The following is a 23,231-nucleotide window of genomic DNA, read 5'->3' on the forward strand; positions in this document are numbered from 1 at the left end:
GTGACAGGAAGGTGCATTTTTGGCTCTTTCTTCTTAGGCTATGGAGTCCCCTAAAAGCTACTGCAGTACTTTCCACCAGCCCTTAAATTCTGAAGTAATCAGGTTGGGCATCTCTCTGCCTCTCTCCCCCCTCTCTCACACAAACACACAGTTCCTTAGATTGTATGACTGCATTTTCACAGCTTACCCAGCATTAATTACCTGCCATTACTAAGGACAACACAGCACAATAATCCCTGAATGCTTCCATTTCATGAGTGAAAAGCAAAGGGTTGGGGGGCCATCTCTGACACATACAACACAAAAACAGTCATTTGAGCCCACATTTGGTCTGCTCCACAACCACCTATTTGCACAGAAAAGATAAACTGAGGCATACAAGTTAACTCGCGGATCATAAGTTCAAAGAAGAGGATTGGGAAGGGGTGTCTCTGATTCATAAAACAACATAAAATGAATCCTTTGAGGCCACATTTGTCTGCTACAGCATCAACCCACTGCACAGAATGGACAAACTGAGGCACATAACTTCAGCATAATGGGCAGTATCCAACCCTGCCAGTCCGCTTACACTACTGATGAACTGTTAGCATAGGCGAGCTAGGTGTGTGCGTAGTGTTAACTGGCATGATGAGTTTTCCAGGAAAACCAGTCACATCACTTACACTATTAGCATGCTGCGAGAGGTTGCTTATGCTAGCGGTACATCAATAGCATGAGTAGACTGCAGTGCTGGATACTGCCTGAACAGTGCAAACTCAAATGTTGGGAGCAGGGAGAGATAGCAACACACAAAAGTACTGGTCCTGGAGCAACCCATATGCAGAAAAGGTAAACTGAAGCCAGTAAATGGAACAAAGTCCCTGTATGCCAGGGGGGGAGGGAGAATCCACTTAGCAACCCTGAAAAATGAGGAAAAATTGAAATAAGTCAGAAAGAATAAAACAAAAAATTTAAAGGGTTGGGGGCTCCTCCACGCAATCTCTCCTGGACTTCCAGAACAAGAGATTTTAAAAAACAGATGGAAAATGGGGGAAATAGGAAGAGGTTTGTTTTAAAAACAAATGGGAAAATAGGGGGGGAGGATTGGGTGACCCCCTATAATCACTCCCAGGCCCCCATGATGCCAGATTTTAAAAATAGGAGGGAAAAGAAGAAAATTAAAATACTGAAGAACTAGCAGGAAAATCAGGGAGGAAGTGAGGATTGGAGGTTCCTGGAATACTACCCACACACCCTATGATCACTCTCAAACCCCCAGGAGGCCAGATTTTTAAAAAAGAGAAAAATACAACAGCAATGGTTGGGAGTTCATGGGACCCTCTCAACACACTCCACAATTGCTCTCAGATTCAGGACATATAGATTGTGAGGAAGCTGCTGAAAAGAGAGTATACCCAGAACTTTAGCCAGCCCAGACACCCAAACTGGAAGTGAAACTTAAAGCTTTGCAAGCAGCTAATAGACTGAGAGCAGGTAACTTGACTAGATGTAGCAGCAGAGCACAGCACATCTAACTTGCAAGTTGCTGGGGCTGGGAGGAGGACTTCTCTCTTTGTGACCCGGGGCTTTGTAGGCATTGCCTTGCCTACACAAAGCAAGAGGCTGCCCTGCCTCATTTACAGAATTTTTATGGATGACTAGATAGTGACCTGATTTGCACAACTGCCAGAGCAGTTAACCATAGCTTGTTAACCACGCTGCAGTGCCACTCACACACCAGCCTGATTTGCTTAACTACCCTCACTGGTGCAGTCTACTGTGTCATCTGAACCTGGCGAGGGTGGGTTGCTGCTGTGGTTAATAAATCACCCAGAACCCATGGGTCTTCCATTTGTAACCCTCCAGTATCTCCCACCACTTCTGCCATGCTTTTTCTTAGCACCAAAAATCAGTTAGTGGGGAAAGATGGAATAGCTACACAATGTCTTGAAACTGGTTGCATGAGGAGTTGTCCAGCTGGAAGCAACCTTAGAGAAAAGCAGCAACGCCAAGAAGATCCCTGCCACATCCTGAGAGGTTGGGCTCAGGCAGGGTTAACCAGTGGAGGGGAAAAGGCAGGGCAGTGTCTCAAAACAGCAGCTTGGGGAGGGAATTTTCATGTTAAAATATCCTTGTCAGATCCTACCCTGAAGACCACCACCACCACCCCGCCAACTCAGCAGTCTACTCCATTTCTTCCCTCCCCCTTGCTGGCTAGCCCAGGTATAGAAGACTCCTTTGTTTCTCTACCTCAGGAGGAGAGAGAGGGTGCAGGCTCCAGGAAGCCAATTAATGAGCAATTTCAACGACAATGCTATAGCATAGTAGAAGCATTTAAATGTCAAAGGAGAAACCTTTGCTGACTGAGGGCTGCAACTGAGAACGGGACTTACTTCTGAAGAAGCATACCAGAAAACAGAAAATAAAACTATACTGCCAATCCCAGCTGAGTAATGCCAAAGCATTTTTGCACTAGCATGTGGACGCAGCACTCAGAAACTGCAATGAAGGTAAAAACACTACATTAAGTGTGGTGTGGACCCATAGTTACAATGCCACCTTAGGTTTATCTTGCAAAAGCAACATCTCAGCAACACTAAAGAGGTTTAGTCTGGAAGCACCCAGGGAATCAAGAGCAGAACAGCTATAGGAAGAAGCAAGAATAGGCAGCAGCTGAGAAACAGGAACATGAGGGGAAAAGTAAGCTGAGAAAAAGGATAAATCTATTTTCCATGGGACTTGCTCCCAAGTAAGCGTGCACAGGACTGTGGCCTAAAGGAAAGAAAAGAAAGGTGGGAGCTATGAAAGGGGAAGATTTTTTAAGCATCAAAAGATCAAAAGATTTTTTAAGCATCGAAAGATAGCAAAGGCTTTTGTAGGAAGAGAGGTGAGAATAGCGACCAGAGTACTGGGTAAGCAGAAGAGTGGCAGCGAAGCAGAGTGGGATTGCAGAAAGCAAGAACAAGTAGACAGTGGGATAAAAGCAGAGATTTGTGGAACTGTGGAGGCATGAAGTTGAACACAGCAGCCAAGAACAAAACGTAGTTTGAGACTACTGTCGTACAAAATGTAGACATGGGAGGAGACAAAAGGAGCTGTGAGTATATTAATGGAAGGGAACAGGATATACATTTTTTAAAATAGCTTACCCACATGCTTAGGCAACCTTTTAGGTTTACATGTCAAAGATGTTACAGGGGAGTCAGCAACCATCTTGTGATTAACACATTTTACTTTTATGACTGCATATGGAAGGCATTGCCTAGGCTTATCCACAGGTTTTGAAAGTTCATTGTATTCATAAAAATATACCTGCAAACATGAAAATATCACAAGAGTGTAACTAGCCTGCTGAATTTATTAACTTACACAAAGATGGCTAAAATAACTTCAGAATTTGATATTTCGTCAAAACTGACTCAACATTCACTATTTCAAAAAATCTCTCACCATTTATAAATTCATTGAAAACTATCTAACATCAAATACAACTGTTTTTATGGAAATATTCAAGTATCTAAAATCACAGGGCAGTACCCAGTGGGGTAGCAGTCCATAGGATACTGCCCACAGTTTGAGTCACTGGTTGTTGTATAGCAATTATAATATTTGATTGTAAGACTGCCTTACAAAAAAAAGTACTGGCAATAAAAAGGTATTTAACACCATCACAAAAGAAATGCAGAAGAGGCCGCCTTCAAATACTAAGGCCATGATCCAGTTGTTCACCCTCTCCTACATGCACTGCTCCACATAGCAGAATGTTGTGCCCCTTGCCCCTCCCCCATTGCCAATGTTGCCAACAAATAGAGAGCTGCACTCTCAGGACTGTATACAGCTTATGGAGGACAGAAGGGTCCAACTAGATCAGTCCTTAACAGTCTTTAGAAATTGTACTTTTTTTGTCTGTATGAACTTTACAACTATAAAGCAAATCATTACCAAAACCATGAGAAGCCATTCTAAAAGCAAGCTGATTAGAAAGTAGAAAATCATCAGTCCCCAAGCCATTACCACTGTCATATTAATACTGAAACGTACATCTCTTTTGTCCAGGGATGCAAAAAGTGAGGCCTACAGGCCCACCAGACCCCAGCTTTGCATCTGCTGTGGTGGTGGCACTGCCTGATGTTTCCCCAAGGATTTCATTGCTAGTGCTAGCAAGGAAACATTCACCCAATGCAGCCCTCAGGGCCAAAAAGGTTCTGCCCTATGCAGACATTCAGATCCCATGAGTGATGGCAGATAGAGATTGTGCTGGCTTGGCCCTGTCTCATCCTGCCCCATCTGATATTTGCATATTGGACTTCACATCTGCCAAGGAGCTTACACACAGATCCTACTCACAAAATCTATACCCCTTGACACTGGAGTCCCACTCTATGGATCTATGTCTTATTTTTCTTCTCTCAGCCATCAATCAGGATTCTCAACTAATTTTCCCACCTGCTCCCTCAACTTGCAACTCCCAAATTGGCTTCAACTGGCTACAATCTAATTTGGTACATGCTGGTTTCAATAAACCAAAGCCAAAGCAGGATTTGCCTTTAAAGGGGAATTCAGGGTGTTTTACAGACTGTGGTGACATGGTTTGATTCAATGCTGTATTTTGCATTTCAATACAATGTAGTTTCATTAAAGCATTAAGCAATCTGTGCACTAGAAACCTTAACATTGTATACTCACAATCTGTCAAGGTCACTCATGCAAAATTATGTTTGGCACTCTTATTGAAGATCAGCAGTATGCAGATGATGTATAATTTGAGGTAGGTTATCTATTTTACAGAAAATAACCATATCTCCAAAGGACAACAGAAAAGGTAAAAAAAAACTCTCTCTAAAAGTGGGGTAGCCATAATAAATAATGAATTGGCTGTTGCCCATCTTCTGTGAGACTCTTACCACTGGCTGAGTTACTGTGATATTAGATGTTTATGAAAATTCTGAGTTCTGAGGAACAAAGGTTATAATCTTACAAACAATACAGCTGTTTTGTTTACTTACTTACTTATACACCTACGTAAGATGTCAGCTGTTGGAAAGGAAAGTGAAGCAGAGATCACAGGCATGCATGCTGAGGTTTAGGGAGATATCTACTGAGGGATGGGGGACTAAATGTTAGAATCAGGAGTTCTACAGGACGGTGGACCCAAACAGGTGAAGAAAGAGGCTACAGAGTAGGAGCAGTTGATTGATCAGTGGAGAGAAAAGGTGGAAGACAACAGAAGAAGCCAATGTGGCTTCACAAAAGGCTTAGAGATTACCTGAAAACAAAAAAGTACACCTATAGGAAATGGAGAGAAAGCCAAGCAACAAAGGAAGAGTACAGGCAGGTAGCACAGAATTGCAGGGATGGTGTCAGGAAGGCTAAAGCTGAGAACGAGCAGAGGTTAGCGAGGGATGCTAAAAGCAACAAAAAGGCTTTCTTCAGCTACGTGCAGAGTAAAAGACAGAGCAAAGAAATGGTGGTTCAGCTATTAAATAAGGATGGCAAAATGATAACAGGTGACAAAGAAAAGGCAGAAGTGCTCAATTCCTACTTTGTCGCAGTCTTCTCCCAAAAGAGGGTCTATGGCCCCCCTGGCAAAGGCGAAGTACAGGCTGAAGGGGCAGGATTGCAGCTTGAGATCGACAGGCATATGGTCAAGGAACACCTAATTACTTTGAATGAGTTCAAATCTCCAGGGCCAGATGAACTGCATCCTAGAGTAATAAAGGAACTGGCAGAAGAACTCTCAGAACCACTGTCTATTCTCTTTGAGAAATCATGGAGGACGAGTGAAGTGCCAGATGACTGGAGGAGGGCTAATGTTGCCCCTACCTTCAAAAAGGGTAAAAAGGAGGAACCTGGGAACTACAGTCTGACATCAATCCCTGGGAAAATTCTGGAGCAGATGATAAAGCAATCCATCTGTAAGGGCCTTGAAAACAATGCAGTGATTACTCGAAGCCAACATGGATTTGTCAAGAACAAATCCTGCCAGATGAATCTGATCTCATGTTTTGATCAGGGAACCTCCCTTGTGGACTGTGGGAATGCTGTGGACATCATATACCTCGACTTCAGCAAAGCTTTCGACAAAGTGCCCCATGATATCCTGATGAGCAAATTAGTTCAAAGTGGGCTAGATGAATCAACGGTCCGGTGGATCCACAGTTGGCTACAGAATTGGACTCAAATAGTGATTATCAATCTTCTCAAACTGGGGAGAGGTAACGAGCGGGGTACTGCAGGGCTCAGTCCTGGGCCAAGCGCTCTTCAGTATTTTTATTAATGACTTGGGGGAGGTGGTGCAGGGAATGCTGATCAAATTTGCAGATGACACAAATTTGGGAGGGATAGGTAATACTTTGGGAGACAGAAACAAAATTCAAAGTGATCTTGATAGACTGAAGTGCTGGGCAGAAAACAACAGAATGACATTTAATAGGGATAAATGCCATGTTCTGCACCTAGGAAAAAGAAACCAAATGCACAGTTACAAGATGGGGGATAGGTGGCTCAACAACACTACAAGCGAGAAGGATCTTGGAACTGTTGTCAATCAGAAGCTGAATATGAGCCAACAATGTGATGTGGCTGCAAAAAAGGCAAATGCTCTTTTGGGCTGCATTAACAGAAGCATAGCTTCCAAATCCCGGGAAGTACTAGTTTCCCTCTACTCAGCACTGGTTAGGCCTCATCTGGAGTACTGTGTCAAGTTCTGGGCAACACATTTTAAGAAGGATGCAGACAAACTGGAAAGGGTTCAGAGGAGGGCAACAAAGATGATCAGGGGACTGGAAACAAAGCCCTATGAAGAGAGATGGAAAGAACTGGGCATGTTTATCCTTGAGAAGAGAAGACTGAGGGGAGATATGATAGTGCTCTTCAAGTACTTGAAAGGCTGTCACAGAGAGGAAGGCCGGCATCTCTTCGCAATCATCCCAGAGTACAGGACACGGAATAATGGGCTCAAGTTACAGGAAGCCAGATTCAGGCTGAACATCAGGAAAAACTTCCTGACTGTTAGAGCAGTACAACAATGGAACCAATTACCTAGGGAGGTAGTGGGCTGTCCCACACTGGAGGCATTCAAGACGAGGCTGGACAGCCATCTGTCAGGGATGCTCTGACTTGGATTCCTGCATTGAGCAGGGGAGTGGACTCAATGGCCTTGTGGGCCCCTTCCAATCCCACTATTCTATGATTCTATGAGAAGAGGTTATGATGGTAGGTGATTAAAGAAAGGTGCCCCAAAAGGTCAATCGTATGTAGGTGGATTGGAAGAGGGAATTCCCTAATAGGCAAGTCATGGCAGGACTATTTAGGTCTGTCTGGATTATATAAGAAGAGGCCAAGTTGCCCTACCTTACCACTATTACTATTAGTAGTAGTAGAAGCAGTAGTGATATAGCCGTCAGCAGATCTACCCACCAAAAGGCCATGGGGAAGAAAGTCTTTGATCGTGGTGAGCAAGAATGCTCAGAGCAGGAGGTTGCACAGACGCTAAATTAGGCTCCCGCAAAAACCTAAAGTTGATTTTTGAGAGGAGTCTATTCTCTAGTTCTGAAGGGCATTGGCATTCCCTTTCCTCAATGGAAATACTGCAGAACAAAAAAAGGCCAACTCCCCTTGTTTTGTCCTCTGGAAGTTGATTAAAAAAAATACTGGTTCTGAACAGGAGCTGCTGCGGAGAAGGAACTGGTGTGTTTTGGGAGATTGAGGAAGACCATGACTTCATTCACACATAATGACAACCCATCCCTTCTAAAATGGATGGGCTGCTGTGCATGAGCGGGTGCGCTCCCTGCAGTGCACCTGCCTCTTCTGCTTTGCCACATAACCCACAATCGGCCCCTTCGTAGGTTGTGCAGTGTGACATGCAAATGCTGGGTTGTCCCTAAACAACCCACCGGTTAAACCAACAATGAACCATGGGTTATCCACTGGGTTGTTTCACCCCTACACAACCCAGCGTTCGCACGTCACACTGCACAGCCTACGAAGGAGCCAAACATGGGTTGAGCTGTAAAGTGGAAGAGGCGGGTGCACTGCAGGCAGCGCACCCATTGTTTTGGGGCGAAACAACCAGCAGTCTGGATTTGCGCGTCACACTCCACAACCTACAAAGGAGTCGATCATGAGTTATCAGGTAAAGCAGAAGAGGCAGGTGCACTGCAGTAAGCACGCCTGCTCATGCACAACACTCCATTGGTTTTTAAACTGATGGGTTGTCATTATAGGGAACAGGGCCTATGTCCACTAGTGTTTTTAAACCTAATTTTGAAAATAGATGCTTGCTGGGCAGAACTGGGGTTTGGCGGGAAACTGGTGGCAATGTTGATTTTTCAGAGAGAGGCTTGTAGGGGATTCAGGTTTATGGGGAACAATGCCATCTGCTCTATTAGCCCTTGCCCTTAATGCTGTGGGATGGGGCAAGCTACCACATGCTGGGTGGAAAGGGAATAATAGAATCAGGTACTCTGCATGTGTTCAGATGCACTTTTACTATATTATTGTTGTCTAGTAGAAATGTTTTTCAATAGTAAGCCCATACATAATTTGTGGACCCCTGTACTAACAACATTGACTGTTTGATAGCAGTCTCTTTGTGGAATTGCCCTTATAGTTCTGTTACCATAAGCCAGGGCTGTGGAACAGCTTCAAGATGAGGGGCTGGACTGCTCTCCACCAGGCCCTCGGCAGGCTGGATGACATCAGTGGGCATGGCCACTCTCAACTGCACTGCCATTTCACCATTTCTCCGTAGCTTCACTGAGATTTCTCACACCACCATGAAGTGACTTGGCTACCACTCTTCCCCCAAGCAGTGGAGTCCCCTGCTGCCTGCATCCTCCAGTCTCAGATCAGAGATAACAATGGGAATTCTCTCCAGGGGACTCTGTGGGCTGGATAGGGAGCTCAGTGTGCCAGATCAGGCCCACGGGCTCTGCAGCCCTGCTATAAACTGACAAAATAAATTTGGTTTCAAAAACACAAACAAGGAAAGGGAAATGTATGGCACTTTATTAGATCATCTGTAACAAAGTTATAGTAACAAAATTGCCTACCAAAGAACCAATGGCCTGATCCTCCAATGAATCCTTAAGTGAAGGATGATTTCTGGACATATGGCAATCAAAGTTTGGAGTTGGATCCAAAGCAACTTTCTTTTTGCCCTTAGGAGGTTGGATTTTCTTCACTTTCCCTAAGAGAACCTGCTCAGATGAAGCAACAGAAAGATCTTCAAAATAACTTTACACTGAAAGGTTTCCATTTATTACATTTCTATACCACCCAATAGCCAAAGTTCTCTGGGCAGCTTACAAAGATTAAAACCTTAAAAATACAATATTGTAACGTAACATAAAAATTTACATTTACATACAACATATAAACACACTAAATAAATAAACAAACACACACACACACACCATTTTTAACTATCAGCTATAAGAAATCCCAGGACCTGTTAAAAACATATGCTGTCAAATGCCTGTGAGTAGAGGTATATCTTAACCTGGTGCCGAAATAATGACACTGTTGGCACTAAGCAGGCCTCACAGGGGAGACTGTTCCATAATGGGGGGGGGGAGAACAACGAGAAGGCCCTCTTCCTTTTTGCTGAGTGCCTCCCTCAGACGAGGCACTCAGAGGAGGGCCTCAGATGATCATCGTAGTATATGGGTAGGTTCATGCTGGGAGCGGGCACTCAGTCAGGTACTGCAGTCCTGAGCTGTGTGAGGCTTTATAGGTCAAAAGCAGCACCTTGAATCAGACTTGGAAATGTACAGGCAGCCAGTGCAAGCAGGCAAGAATTGGTGTCATATGTTTGGACCTTCTAGTCCCTGTTATCAATCTGTCCACCACATTTTGCAGTGGCAGCCCCACATAAGCCAGGTTATGCCTGTCCAGATAGGGGCACAGCTGGGCCACCAACTGAAGCTGATAGAAGACCCTCCATGCCACTGAGGCTACCTGAGCAAAGTGGCAAACAGGAGACCCCCCTCAGCTACAAACTTGCTCCTTCAGGGGGAGTGCAACCCCTGACTGAAATGGATCCCAATAATCAGTCTCATGCAAGAGCATCTGGAACTGGTTGGCAACCACCCGCTCAAGGATCTTGTCCAGGAAAGGAACATTTGCCACCCACCTAAAGTTATTGAGATTTCTGGGTCAAAGGATGATTTCTTCAGGAGTGGTCTCACCACAACTTCTTTCAGGCAGCCCGGGACCACTCCCTCTCACAAGGAGGCACTGATTACCTCCCTAGCCCAGCAAACTGTTCCCTCCCTGCCAGTTTTTATAAACCAAGGGGGGCAAGGATCCAATAAGGAAATGGTTGCACTAAAGTTCAGCAAAATGGTGGCAACATTATATTCAGTTCTCTACCTGGACACTTTTTTTCTTCTATGGCCTAATTCTAGGGAACAAAGTATTCTTACCAGTAAACAATAGCCTCTAATTATTCTCAATCATAGCACCTTATACCAAGAATGATTTCAAGAGAAGGATTAAGGTCCAACCCAGAGATAGCTGTACCTAATTAGTACCTTGTGGTTGCAACCCTATACATACTTACTCTGGAGTAGTTCCCACTGTATTCACTGGGATTTTCTTCTAAATTAGGGTTGGCACAAGACACTGCAGCGCATGACATGGACCTCTCCTCTTCCTCTCTGCCCGCTTGCCTGCCACCTTCTCTTAACCCAGTTTGCTTTTGCTGCTGATCCCCTCTGTCCCCCACCAAGCTGTGTTTTCTAATTCGTTTTTTTTGCCACCACATGATCCAAGGTGTTCTGTTTCCACCTTTCCCCTCAATGCACACTCTGAGGAAAGGATCTTTTATAGAATGAGGCGTTACGAGTGGGGTAGCTCTGGAGAGCACCTGTGCCACTGCTTTGCCTTGATGGCAACAAATTATGTCTAAAGCTTAAGCTGAAGTTAAACTTTAAATTTAACTCAAAACTTTAAACCATATTTTTCATGGCAAAGCAACAGCAGTGCAGGTGCACTCCAGGGCCGACTAACCCATAATGCCTCACTCTGACCCCTTCCTCAGAATGAGGTGTAGGGAGATCAGTAGAAGTGGCAGCACTCCATAAATGGTAATCAGGCAGCAGCAGAAGGGGGCCTGCAAGTAGTGGATATGGGGCACAATCCACTACCACCCATGATCCACCAGCATGGCTAATGGTAGGGCTGGTCCTTGTAGACAAAGACAGGATTGGTCTGTGCATTGAAAAATCTATTCACAGTAGCATTTAGAAGACCATGTAGTTGTGCATTCCCATCCAGTTAAAGAGACAGATGGTAAATTTCTTGCAGTAAACTTCTATCCTCTGTATTAAACAGTTTGGGACCAAGTTATTGGATGGACCACCTTCACCCACATCAGCCTGCCCACACTTTTAAGATCAGAGAGGCCCTTCTCACTTGATCACCTCTGAGAGCAGTCAGGTGGGTGACCACATATGAGCGGGCCTTCTCTGCAGTAGCCCCACACCTCTGGAACAAGTTGCCATTGGAGGTCCACCATGCTCTGTCATTGCAGGCATTTAAGAAGGCCTTAAAAACGTATTATTTTACAGTGGCCTTCTCTTGAAATGACTGCTATTGTGCTGTTATGGCCGTTATCGTTGTTGCTGGTTTTATTGTTTGCTTTTATTGTTTTTAATATTTTAACTGTTTTTATGTATTTTATTGCTGTAAGCCACCTTGGGAGGGCTTCTGCCCTGAAAAGTAGCCAAGAAGTATTATAAATAAATAAATGGGCATAGAGGATTGCAGCACTCTGGTCAGATATGCATGCAGATAACATCAGTGTGCACGTGCACATCAGTGAATCCACACTTGCATCTGACATCCAGTACAGACCTATGCAGCTATCTTTTTTGCCACCATGTAGCGACATCCAGTGTGGATTTGCACGGCAGAACAGCCATTCTGTGAGCCTAAGGACCAAACAACATGAGGAAACCTGTTGCTGGATCAGAGCATACAAGCAGAAGACTCCATGGCTATAAATAGTCCACTAATAACATTAATTTGCAAATCAGAAGAAAATTTATAATTATTAGGTGGCAAAACATTCTAGAATAACCCCCTGGAACAGTCAAGGGCTTTGCATTTCAACCCTGATAAAAAATTTATCTTCACACTTTCTTCAACTTTCACATGCCCATTTTATATCCAATTTTAAATCAATTTGGAAAAGATTTCTTCCATAGGATGAAAACAACTTTTGGATCCAAACAAGGACTCTGCAGACAACAGGGTAGTTTCCTGGCATTCACAATTTCCTTATATAACACTTACCCTGAAAATAATGATATTTTCTATTGGGATTGAGTGCGTGGATGCATAATCCAAAGCGATATCAACATATCTGAATAAATATACTCCAAGATGAGGATTTCCTAGCTCCTTCATGATATTTAGTTCTTTCTTGGAATGACCAATATGCAGACCACTCTGACAAATTTTTGAGACTTCATCTTTAGACGCAACTAAAAAGCTAGAGAGTTCTTTATCTTGTCTTCCTTCTTCACGCAACTTAGTCCTAACAATTCAAAAATAAAGAATACATGTTTGCAAATAACAATTTATATAAATTAATTGTAGCAGTTAATTACTTTGCTCAATGTCCTTAGGTCTCAAACTGTTTCATAATATTTAGTAATTTGTTTGCGTTATACCCAAGGGAACAAAATAACTATCTGGACCTGTCTGTTAGACACCTCAGGATGCATCCTGACTTGTAATGGTTCAAGACATCTTCCTAAAACAACACATAACCATTTACACTTAAGAGTTTGTCATTACTGTAGCCCTAGATAGCCACCTCCTCCTCCTCCCTCTCTCTCTTTCCCCCTCTCCCTCTCCCTCCCGCTCTCTCCCCCCTGGAATCCTTCCTAAAGGGCAGTTGGCTTTGTGGGGTGATGGTCCAGCTGAAACTGGATCATATCCAAACTGACAAACTATAGTTTACACTTCCTCTGACAACCAGAACTGTAAACCCCACAGTGCCCGATTCTGGTTTGAAAGGCAAATGCAAACCATAGTTTGCTGGTTCAGATGTAATAGCAAACCATGGCTTCTGCTAAACAGGAAGGAAGAAAGAACAGGATCATTTGAGGGGACAGCATTCAAGTCTGAGGCTTGTTCATGTTATACCAAACTAGGATTTGGCATTAAATGTGAACCAACTCTGCAGTTTTCAAGGTGAGTCACAGGGATTGCAGAGATCCCAAGCTGGTTCAAGATCTAGTCCAAGGGAGAACAGGCTTTCCAAAAAATATAAAGGATTTAATGCCTGAGTACCCCTGAGGCCAAGGAACCCTAAGCAAGATACCATAATCTACAGTTCTGGAACCTTATCAGCTACTCCTCAAATCCCTGAAAGTTTCTGGAAGAAAAGAAGATGGCATACTTGGAGGCCACCCAGTGATGCCAGAAGCCAGGTCTGCAAGCTATTTTAAATTTCTGCTAACTCTCAGCTATGGAGTGTGTCCTGGGCGTCACCTGACCTGCAACTGAGGCATTAAATTGAACACAAATTCTTCTTGCTGAAACAATATCAATTTTCCCCAAGACAGTTGGGGTTAGGATTTCATGGGGGGGGGGGGGGGGTTAAGAGTGGTCATTTTCTTGATTTCATTTTTTTTGGTTATTTTTAGTGTGATATTTACATGCTGTGTGCTGCCAAGAGGATATGGGTTAATATCCAAAGAAATCAGTTTTACTGAATGAAGTTCTATTACCCTAAAGAATTCCGTGAACTTTGAAAATGTCTACACCAGTAGGCTATCCTGACAAAAACTTATCATTGTAAGCCTTTGGTATACAGATATAATCGCACATATTGTGTTGGAAAATGGCTTGCTGCTCACGAAGGGAAGTGTTGCCTACCTCTGAAACTGTAAAATGATGCAATATATGTTTATCTATCCTCTATGATCTGCTAAACCTCCTAGTCTCAAGAATGTAAATGATCCAGGAGGGGTGCACATATGTTTGCTGCGGAGCCACTTAAATGGAAAGTAGAAGCTGCATGGAGTTGGGGTTATGTGGTTCAGGATTAAAGGAACTGTCTGGGATAATGGAGGAAGAGCAGGTGGCTTGGTGAGTTGGAGTTGACTGGAGCCAGGTGTGTAAGGTTCAGGACTGGGGAAAGAATTACTTAACTGGACCTGGGGAAGATTAGGACTAAACCCCAGGATCTGAGCTCAACTCTGACCACAAGTCACTTGTTCTGTGTGCATTTTATTTTTCTGGCAGGGTTCCTACACATTTAACATGCTTAATGGACAAGAGTGCTAAATTTGGACTAGAGAAGACTTGAGTTCAATTCCTCACTCAATTATAGAGCTTACTAGATGGGTCTGGACAAGTCACTCTCTCTCAGCTTAACCTACCTCACAGGATTGTTGTGAGGATACAATAAGAGAACTGCACATATGCCACTTTAAGGGGGAAGGGTGGGATACAAATGTGATAAATAAAACATAATGAATTGGATCTTTATCCAAACACAATTCACCTCTTTGCAACAAATTCTTCTTCTAGGAATTTATTGTGGAGAATTTCTATTTTCTCAATCTCCCAAAGACACTCCAGCTTATACTGTGTGTCAAGACAACTTTGACTCAGACGTTGTTTAATCTCACTGTAATCCCTCTGATTAATGGAACACTCTGTTAGAAGACCTAAAAGGAAAGAGAAAGAAACAGTCAAATAGAAGTGTAAAGAAATCTATTAAAATTCTGATCATGGCAAATAACCAACTCTTGCCAGCAGAGCAACTGGACAAACACAAAATGTTCGGACGCAGTAAATGGAACCTTCCAAAGAGAATAGGTAGAACAGTTAGGGAAAAAGATGACTGACCCCCTTTAAGACAGAAGATCTTGTATGAATTAGGAGTTCCTGGAAATAATTCATCACCAGTTAAAGCAATATTTCCTTTGTACCATGAAGTAATATTTATATTGTAAAATGAAACCTCCAACACTGATTGGCTGAGCAGGTGTGGTGGCATGAAATGTTCAGTTGCTAAAGAACAAAACAATTTCCACTTCAGTTGCTTTGAGGGAATGGAAAGTTGTCAGTTTTGCTAGGCAGGCCAATGACTGGGAAGGGATCCCAGTATGCAAAGAAACAAAGGGACTTCCTTTCCTTCCCTTCCCTTCCCCATATATGTACGTATACTTGTATGCCTACTTGTGGGAAGAGGAAGTTGGTGGGATGGGAGAGTAGAGGGCAGCAGGACTTTTTATATTGTTGTAATAGTGTAAATTTAGTATTTTGCAATATTGTAAATATATTTTTATATTGTTGTATTTTATATTGTTGTAATTTTAGTTAATAATAATAATTTAAATAAAAGGAAGGTAAAGGATTGGGAGCTCAGAGGCATTTAGAAGAAAGTAGGCAGAGTAGGGCATGAACCAAAAAAGAGGAACCAGAAGGAAGGGTAGCTTGTGTGTGGGAAAATGGAAAGTTGGCTCCTTACTGTGAAGTTCCATTCTGATACAGTATGCAGGAGACATCCATCATGGGTAAATTCCTCCCACTGCCCAGGACAGGCAAGGAATATGTGACCATGCTTTTTGCCTTGGTCCTGGTCTCTGTGGTTCCTCCAAGCCAGTTCTTTTCTAGCCGAGCATTTGGTCAGAGTCGCTATTGAGGAGCCATTAATGCAGTAATTCAAAAACCAGAAGGTAAAATGGAAAAAGAGACCCCCCCCCCCCGGGTATTGGCACACTCCGTGAGAAAAATTGTAATAAATGCTAGTATCAACAGGGTTGGTCAGTCTGCCACAGGGTACAGTATGGATGTCTCCTGCACACTGAATCAGAATGGAACTTGACGGTAAGTACCCAACTTTCCCCCCTTCATGGATCACTGCCTTGTTGTGGCGAAGGGGCTTGCGTAACTCAGTGAAGCCATAAGCTATGCCGTGCAGGGCCACCCAAGACGGACAGGTCATGGCAGAGAGTTCTGACAAAATGTGGTCCACTGGAGAAGGAAATGGCAACCCACTCCAGTATTCTTGCCAAGAAAACCCCATGGAACGTATCACAAGGCTAAAAGAGATGACGCCGGAAGATGAGCCCCTCAGGTTGGAAGGTGTCCAATATGCTACTGGGGAAGAGCAGAGGGTATTTCCAAGTAGCGCCAGAAAGAGTGAAGCGGCTGGGCCAAACCCGAAAGGACACTCAGCTGTGGATGTGTCTGGCGGTGAAAAGAAAATCCGATGCTGTAAAGAACAATATTGTTTAGGAACCTGGAATGTCAGATCAATGAATCAAGGTAAGCTGGAGGTGGTCAAACATGAGATGGCAAGATTGAACATCGACATCTTGGGAATCAGCGAACTCAAATGGACAGGCATGGGCGAATTTAATTCAGGTGACCATCATATCTACTATTGTGGGCAAGAATCCCTTAGAAGAAATGGAGTAGCACTCATAGTCAACAAAAGGGCGGGAAAAGCAGTACTGGGGTACAATCTTAAAAATGATAGAATGATCTCAGTACGAATCCAAGGCAAACCATTCAACATCACAGTAATTCAAGTCTATGCCCCAACCACTGAGGCCGAAGAAGCTGAGGTTGATCAGTTCTATGAAGACCTACAACACCTTCTAGAACTAACACCAAAAAAAGATGTCCTCTTCATCATAGGGGATTGGAATGCTAAAGTAGGAAGTCAAGAAATCACCGGGATAACAGGCAGGCATGGCCTTGGTGTACAAAATGAAGCAGGACAAAAGCTAATAGAGTTTTGCCAAGAGAACATGCTGATCATAGCAAACACTCTTTTCCAACAGCACAAGAGGCGACTCTACACATGGACGTCACCAGATGGTCAATATCGAAATCAGATTGATTATGTCCTTTGCAGCCAAAGATGGAGAAGCTCCATACAGTCAGTAAAAACAAGACCTGGAGCTGACTGTGGCTCAGATCATGAGCTGCTTCTTGCAAAATTTCGGCTTAAATTGAAGAACGTAGGGAAAACCACTAAACCGTTCAGGTATGACCTCAATCATATCCCTGATGAATATACAGTGGAGGTGAGGAATAGATTTCAGGGATTAGACCTGATAGACAGAGTGCCTGAGGAACTATGGACGGAGGTCCGTAACATTGTTCAGGAGGCAGCAACGAAATCCATCCCAAAGAAAAAGAAATGCAAGAAAGCCAAGTGGCTGTCTGATGAGGCTTTACAAGTAGCTCACGAAAGAAGGGAAGCGAAAAGCAAGGGAGAAAGGGGAAGATATACCCAACTGAATGCAGAGTTCCAGAGAATAGCAAGGAGAGACAAGAAGGCCTTCTTAAATGAACAATGCAAAGAAATCGAGGAAAACAACAGAATGGGAAAGACTAGAGATCTCTTCAAGAAAATTGGAGATCTCAAGGGAACGTTTTGTGCAAAGACGGGCATGATAAAGGACAAAGAAGGCAGGGACCTAACAGAAGCAGATGAGATTAAGAAGAGGTGGCAAGAATACACAGAAGAACTATACAGGAAAGATCTGAATGTCCCTGATAGCCATGATAGTGCGGTCACTGAACTTGAGCCGGACATCCTAGAGAGTGAAGTCAAGTGGGCCTTAGGAAGCATTAGTAACAACAAAGCTAGCGGAGATGACAGTATTCCAGCTGAGCTATTTAAAATCCTAAAAGATGATGCTGTTAAAGTGCTGCATTCAATATGCCAACAAATCTGGAACACTCAACAGTGGCCACAAGACTGGAAAAGGTCAGTTTACATTCCAATTCCAAAGAAGGGCAACGCCAAAGAGTGTTCAAACTACCGCACAATTGCGCTCATTTCACATGCCAGCAAGGTGATGCTCAAAATCCTACAAGCTAGGCTTCAGCAGTATGTGAACCGAGAACTACCGGAAGTACAAGCTGGGTTTCGAAGAGGCAGAGGAACTAGAGATCAAATCGCCAACATTCGCTGCATCATGGAGAAAGCAAGAGAATTCCAGAAAAACGTCTATTTCTGCTTCATTGACTATGCTAAAGCCTTTGATTGTGTGGATCACAACAAACTGTGGCAAATTCTTAAAGTGATGGGAGTACCAGACCACCTTACCTGTCTCCTGAGAAACCTGTACGAGGGTCAAGAAGCAACAGTAAGAACCAGACATGGAACAACCGATTGGTTCAAAATTGGGAAAGGAGTACGACAAGGCTGCATATTGTCACCCTGCTTATTTAACTTATATGCAGAGTACATCATGAGAAATGCCGGGTTGGATGAATCAGAGGTCGGAATTAAGATTGCTGGGAGAATTATCAACAACCTCCGATATGCAGACGATACCACCCTAATGGCAGAAAGCGAAGAGGATCTCAAGAGCCTCTTGTTGAGGGTGAAAGAGGAGAGTGCAAAAGCTGGTTTGAAACTCAACATTAAAAAAACAAAGATCATGGCATCTGGCCCTATCACTTCCTGGCATATAGAAGGGGAAGAAATGGAAGCAGTGACAGATTTTACTTTCTTGGGCTCCAAGATCACCACAGATGGTGACTGTAGCCATGAAATTAAAAGATGCTTGCTCCTTGGGAGGAAAGCTATGGCCAACCTAGACAGCATAGTAAGAAGCAGAGACATCACCTTGCCGACAAAGGTCCGTCTAATCAAAGCTATGGTTTTCCCAGTAGTAATGTATGGCTGTGAGAGCTGGACTATAAGGAAGGCTGAGCGCCGAAGAATTGATGCTTTCGAACTGTGGTGCTGGAGAAGACTCTTACGAGTCCCCTGGACTGCAAGGAGGTCAAATCAGTCCATCCTAAAGGAAATCAACCCTGACTGCTCATTGGAAGGACAGATACTGAAGCTGAAGCTCCAATATTTTGGCCACCTAATGCGAAGAGAAAACTCCCTGGAAAAGACCCTGATGCTGGGGAAGACTGAAGGCAAAAGGAGAAGGGGACGGCAGAGGATGAGATGGCTAGATAGCATCACGGATGCAACGAATATGAACTTGAGCACGCTCCGGGAGAGAGCGCAGGACAGGAAGGCCTGGCGTGCTATGGTCCATGGGGTCACGAAGAGTCGGACACGACTGAACGACTGAACAACAACAACAACAACAACAACCCAACTTTCCATTCCCATCTGGTCTGAAGGAGACATCCATCATGGGATGTACAAAAGCTACTATTCCCAGAGGGTGGGTCCCAAAGTAGGTTGACCCTATGCATGAGGTAATACCTGCTCTAACACTCTACATCCAAGACTGCTTTGGCATAAGCCTATATGTCCATCCTATAATTCCTTATGAACGTATGGTGTGAGGACCACGTGGCTGCCCTATGGATCTCTGCTAAGGGGGTGTTCACAAAAAAAGCCGCTGAGGCAGCCGTGGCCCTGGCGGAGTAACATGTGCGGGTTTAGAGAGTTTTTTTATCCTCATAGGCCGCAAAAATACATGTCTTCAGACATCTGGCAAAGGTAGCAAAGAAAGCTTACTGCCCTAAGGCTGTTGGGTGAAGGGAAACAAGGAATCGGAACGGTCCTCTTAAGGTAGATTTTTATGGCCCTTCTAACATCCAAGTTGTACCAGACTCGCTCAGAGGGGTGAGAAGGATTAGGGCAGAAGGAGGGAAGAACAATTTATTGAGTTCTGTGAAAGAGAGTATTAATGTTGGGAATGAAAGATGGATCCAACCAGAGTGTGACAGAGTCCTTGCAGAACGTGCAGAGGCGAGTCCCTCATGGAGAGAGCCGATAACTCTGAAATTCTTCTGGCAAAGGTTATAGCTACCAGAAATAAGACCTTAAGTGAGAGGAAACGTAGAGTTCTGAGAGGCTCAAAGAGTGGAGCAGTGAGAACAGAAAGGACTGAATGGAGGTCCCATGAAGGGAAACTATATATAACTGGAGGGGAAATAAGTGATGCTTCTCTGAGGAATCGTTTAATGTGTGGATGAGCACTAAGTGGCTTGTGGCAGGGCTTGGAAAGGACAAAAGAAAGAGCTGTGGCTTATCTTCAAAGCGTATTTGCTTTGAGTCCCATATCTAGCCCCACTTGCAGGAACAGGATGATTCCTGCCATCTTGTGATCTATGTGTTTCCCCTTGCACCAACGAATGAACGCCTTCCACATTGTTTTGTATATTCAATTGGTAGATGGTCTCCTGGAAGACAGCATGGTGTTTATTACTTCAGCTGCACAGCCTAGGGAGAGGAAGGTGAGGCGTTCAGTAGCCAGGCTGCAAGCTGCAGCCATTCAGGGTCTGGATGCCATGCAGGGCCTTGCGTGAGAAAGTCAGGTGTCAATGGAAAGAACCAGGTCTCTGACTCCACCAGCTGTAGGATTTGGGAGAACCACCGTCTCCTGGGCCAAAATGGTGCTATGAGTATTACAGTTGCCCGTTCCTCCTTGATCTTCCCGAGGACCCTGGCCAAAAGTGGAAACTGCGGGAATGCGTGAAGTTTGCCCTTGGGCCAGGGGGAGTGGAGAGCATCTGTGGCTTCTGCTGTTCAAGCTAGATGTCTGGAGAAGAAGCGAGGTAGTTGAATGTTGAGTGCAGAGGCAAATAGGTCTACCAGGGATGGGCTGAAGTGATGGCAAAGACTCTGAAAAACTGTTGGATTGAAAGTGGGTCAAGTTGTTGTCAACTGAGAAACTCAGCTTCTGTGTTGGGAGTCCCCTGGATGTTCTGTGCAGTGATGGTCAGGATGTTGTGTTCTGCCCAGTGAGGACGGAAGAGTTTTCCTTGTGAAGAGATTTGGATTTCATTCCTTCTTGATTATTTATGTGGGCTAAGGCTGTGGTGCTATCTGTTCTGACTAGGAAATGGACAGGACCCATGAGCTGGACAAAATGTTTGAAGGCAAGGTGGATTGCTCGTAACTCCAGCCAATTGATACTGTGGTGTTTCACCTCGGGAGGCCAGATCCCTTGAATGGGAAAGCCTGGCACTGAGCTCCCCAACCCTCCAAGCTGGCATCTGTGGCCACAATGATGTGACAAGGTTCTTGGATGGGTGTGCCCTTTGCTATGTTGTGTGGTGTTCTCCACCAGAGGAGAGAAGTTCTGATTGATTGTGGCAGAATGACTTTGATGTGGTGTCTGTGGATTATTTTGGACTGAAAGGGGAGAAGCAGCCACTGCAAGTGTCTGGAATGTAACCTGGCCCATGGGACAATCCCTAAGCAGGATATCATGAGACCCAGCACTTGAGCAAGGAACATGGCATCTCCTGAGTGAGTCAGAAGAAGGGACTTTGCTACCTGGTGAATCTTGGATAACCTGTCTGGGGCCAGGGAGATTATTCCTTTGGAGGTGTCTAAAGCTGCCCCAGGTGGATGAGTGATTGGGAGGGCTGAAGGCGGCGCTTTTGGAAATTTATCAAGAACCCGTGGACTTGAAGACAAGACAGAGTGATCTGTAGATCTGCACAGGCCTTTGACAGTGATGGAAACCTTAGAAGGTCGTCTAGATAGGGATGGAATGGCCTTGAGTCTGAGGTGGGCTACCTCTACTAGCATTAGCTTGGAAAAGACTCTTGGTGCTGATGCAAATGGCACTGCCCTGTACTGAAAATGGTGTCCCTTGTTGAAGAAGTGGAAAAAATCTCTGGTGTTGTGCAGCAATAGCAACACAGAGGTAAGTCTCAGTAAGTCTATTCATGAAAGGTAATCCCCCTGATGTAGAGCCTCCTTGATAGTCTGGCGGGTCTCCATCCTGAATTTGCAGTACGCCACAAACCTGTTGAGATGTTTCAGATCCAATATGGCATGCCAGGAGGAGCCTCCTTTCTTGGGAATTAGGAAGAGAAGGGAGTAAACCCCTTGGAACTGCTCCGGAGGTGGGACAGGTTCTGTTGCCCCTATTTCTTAGAGGCGAGCAATTTCTGCTGCTATCAGTTGTTGTTTGTGAACAGACCTGGACAGAGAAGAAACTCGTTCCTGGGAGTGGAGTGAAACTCCAGGAAATAGCCATGTTGAATAATGTTGAGAGTCCAGGTGTCCGGGGCTGTCCATTCCCACGTGTGAAGGAAGTGTTATAGCCTTCCTCTGACATGTGCAGGAAGGGAGTCAGAATTGTTGGCGAGGAGATTTGGAGGACTGGGGTAGGCCTGACCTTCTGAGGTTGGAAGTCTGGGATCTAGGCTGGAACCTGGTTCTGGACCATGTGGGCTTTTTGAACTTAAACTGCATGGCCAAAAGGATGAACTGAACGGAGATCTGAAGGAATGAAAGGAAGACAAAGAAGAAGAGGAGGAGGAGGAGGACGGAGCTCGGTTAGAGAACCTCCTCTCATCCTTCTTTGATGAAGAGGGCATAGCCCTCTTATCATCTTTGGTTTCTACTAGAATGTTTTTGAGGGCTTCCTCTCCAAAGAGGTGTGCTCCTGTGATAGGAACTGTGCTTAGGTTTCCTTTGGAATAAGCATCCAGTGTTTCAGCCACAGTTCCAGTGTTTCAGACACAGTGAATGTCTTGCCACTGTAGTTGAAGCAATGGAATGTGCCACAAAAATCATGGAATCCTGTGTGGCATCTGAAATGAGGGTGTATGTCTTCTATAACTGAGGAAGGCTCCTAAGCAAGGAAAAACTATCCAGCCCTCCTGACGCTAATATCTTCAACCCACAGAAGAGTGACTCAAGGAAAAAAGGAAGCTGTACAGGAAGCATGGAGAATGAAAGCTGTTGCTTCATGAGCTCTTTTCAGTGCTGCTTCAATACGTTCTTCACTAGGATCCTTGAGGGGGGAGTCCGCATCCTTAGGATTTATGGCTCCTGAAAGTAAGGCTGTCATTGGAGCATCAACTAAAGGAACTTTAAGTTCTTCAATAATCGGCTGTGGTAAGGAGTAAAAATTTTGAGCTATGTTCCTTTTGGCTTGGCAAGGGACCTTCCATTCAGCTTTAACCAATTTTTCAAAGGAGGAAGGAAAAGGTATCTCACGGTTAGCTGGCTTAGGGTCTGGGAATAATGCTTCACTCCTGGAAGGCTGCTTGGTTGTTTCCTGAGAAGAATTAATGTTCAGCGAAGCCATAGCTTTGGATAGAATCCAAAGGAAGAAAATCATCATTGTTAAATAATCTTACACTGGAAGGTTCATCCACTGACCCAGGTCTGACCATTCACTGGACCATTCATCTAGCAAAACAAGAAAATCTGAGTCAGAAGGGTGCTTGGGCAAGATTGTCTTTGACCTATGATGTTTTCCCTTGACCATGAGGCGAGGGCCAGGAGAATCAGGGGAAACAAAAAAATTAGTTTTATC

The 23,231-nt window shown here is 44.3% G+C and overlaps 1 protein-coding gene across 1 annotated transcript in view; it reads right to left on the minus strand.

Moving 5' to 3' along the window:
* The window catches only part of TEX15 (testis expressed 15, meiosis and synapsis associated), a 78,790-nt gene that overhangs the window by 34,630 nt on the left and 20,929 nt on the right, over positions 1–23,231 (minus strand). Inside the window, exons 3-6 of the mRNA XM_084835023.1 lie at positions 14,510–14,675; positions 12,286–12,529; positions 9,039–9,185; positions 3,132–3,294 (exon numbers count right to left, since the gene is read on the minus strand). Coding sequence (XP_084691149.1) covers positions 3,132–3,294; positions 9,039–9,185; positions 12,286–12,529; positions 14,510–14,675 — 720 coding nt within the window. The remainder of the gene's footprint in view (positions 1–3,131; positions 3,295–9,038; positions 9,186–12,285; positions 12,530–14,509; positions 14,676–23,231) is intronic.

Source organism: Heloderma suspectum, chromosome 2 (genome assembly GCF_057233095.1).
Source record: "Heloderma suspectum isolate Gila_16-S chromosome 2, 16-S_ref, whole genome shotgun sequence".
NCBI lineage: Eukaryota > Metazoa > Chordata > Lepidosauria > Squamata > Helodermatidae > Heloderma > Heloderma suspectum.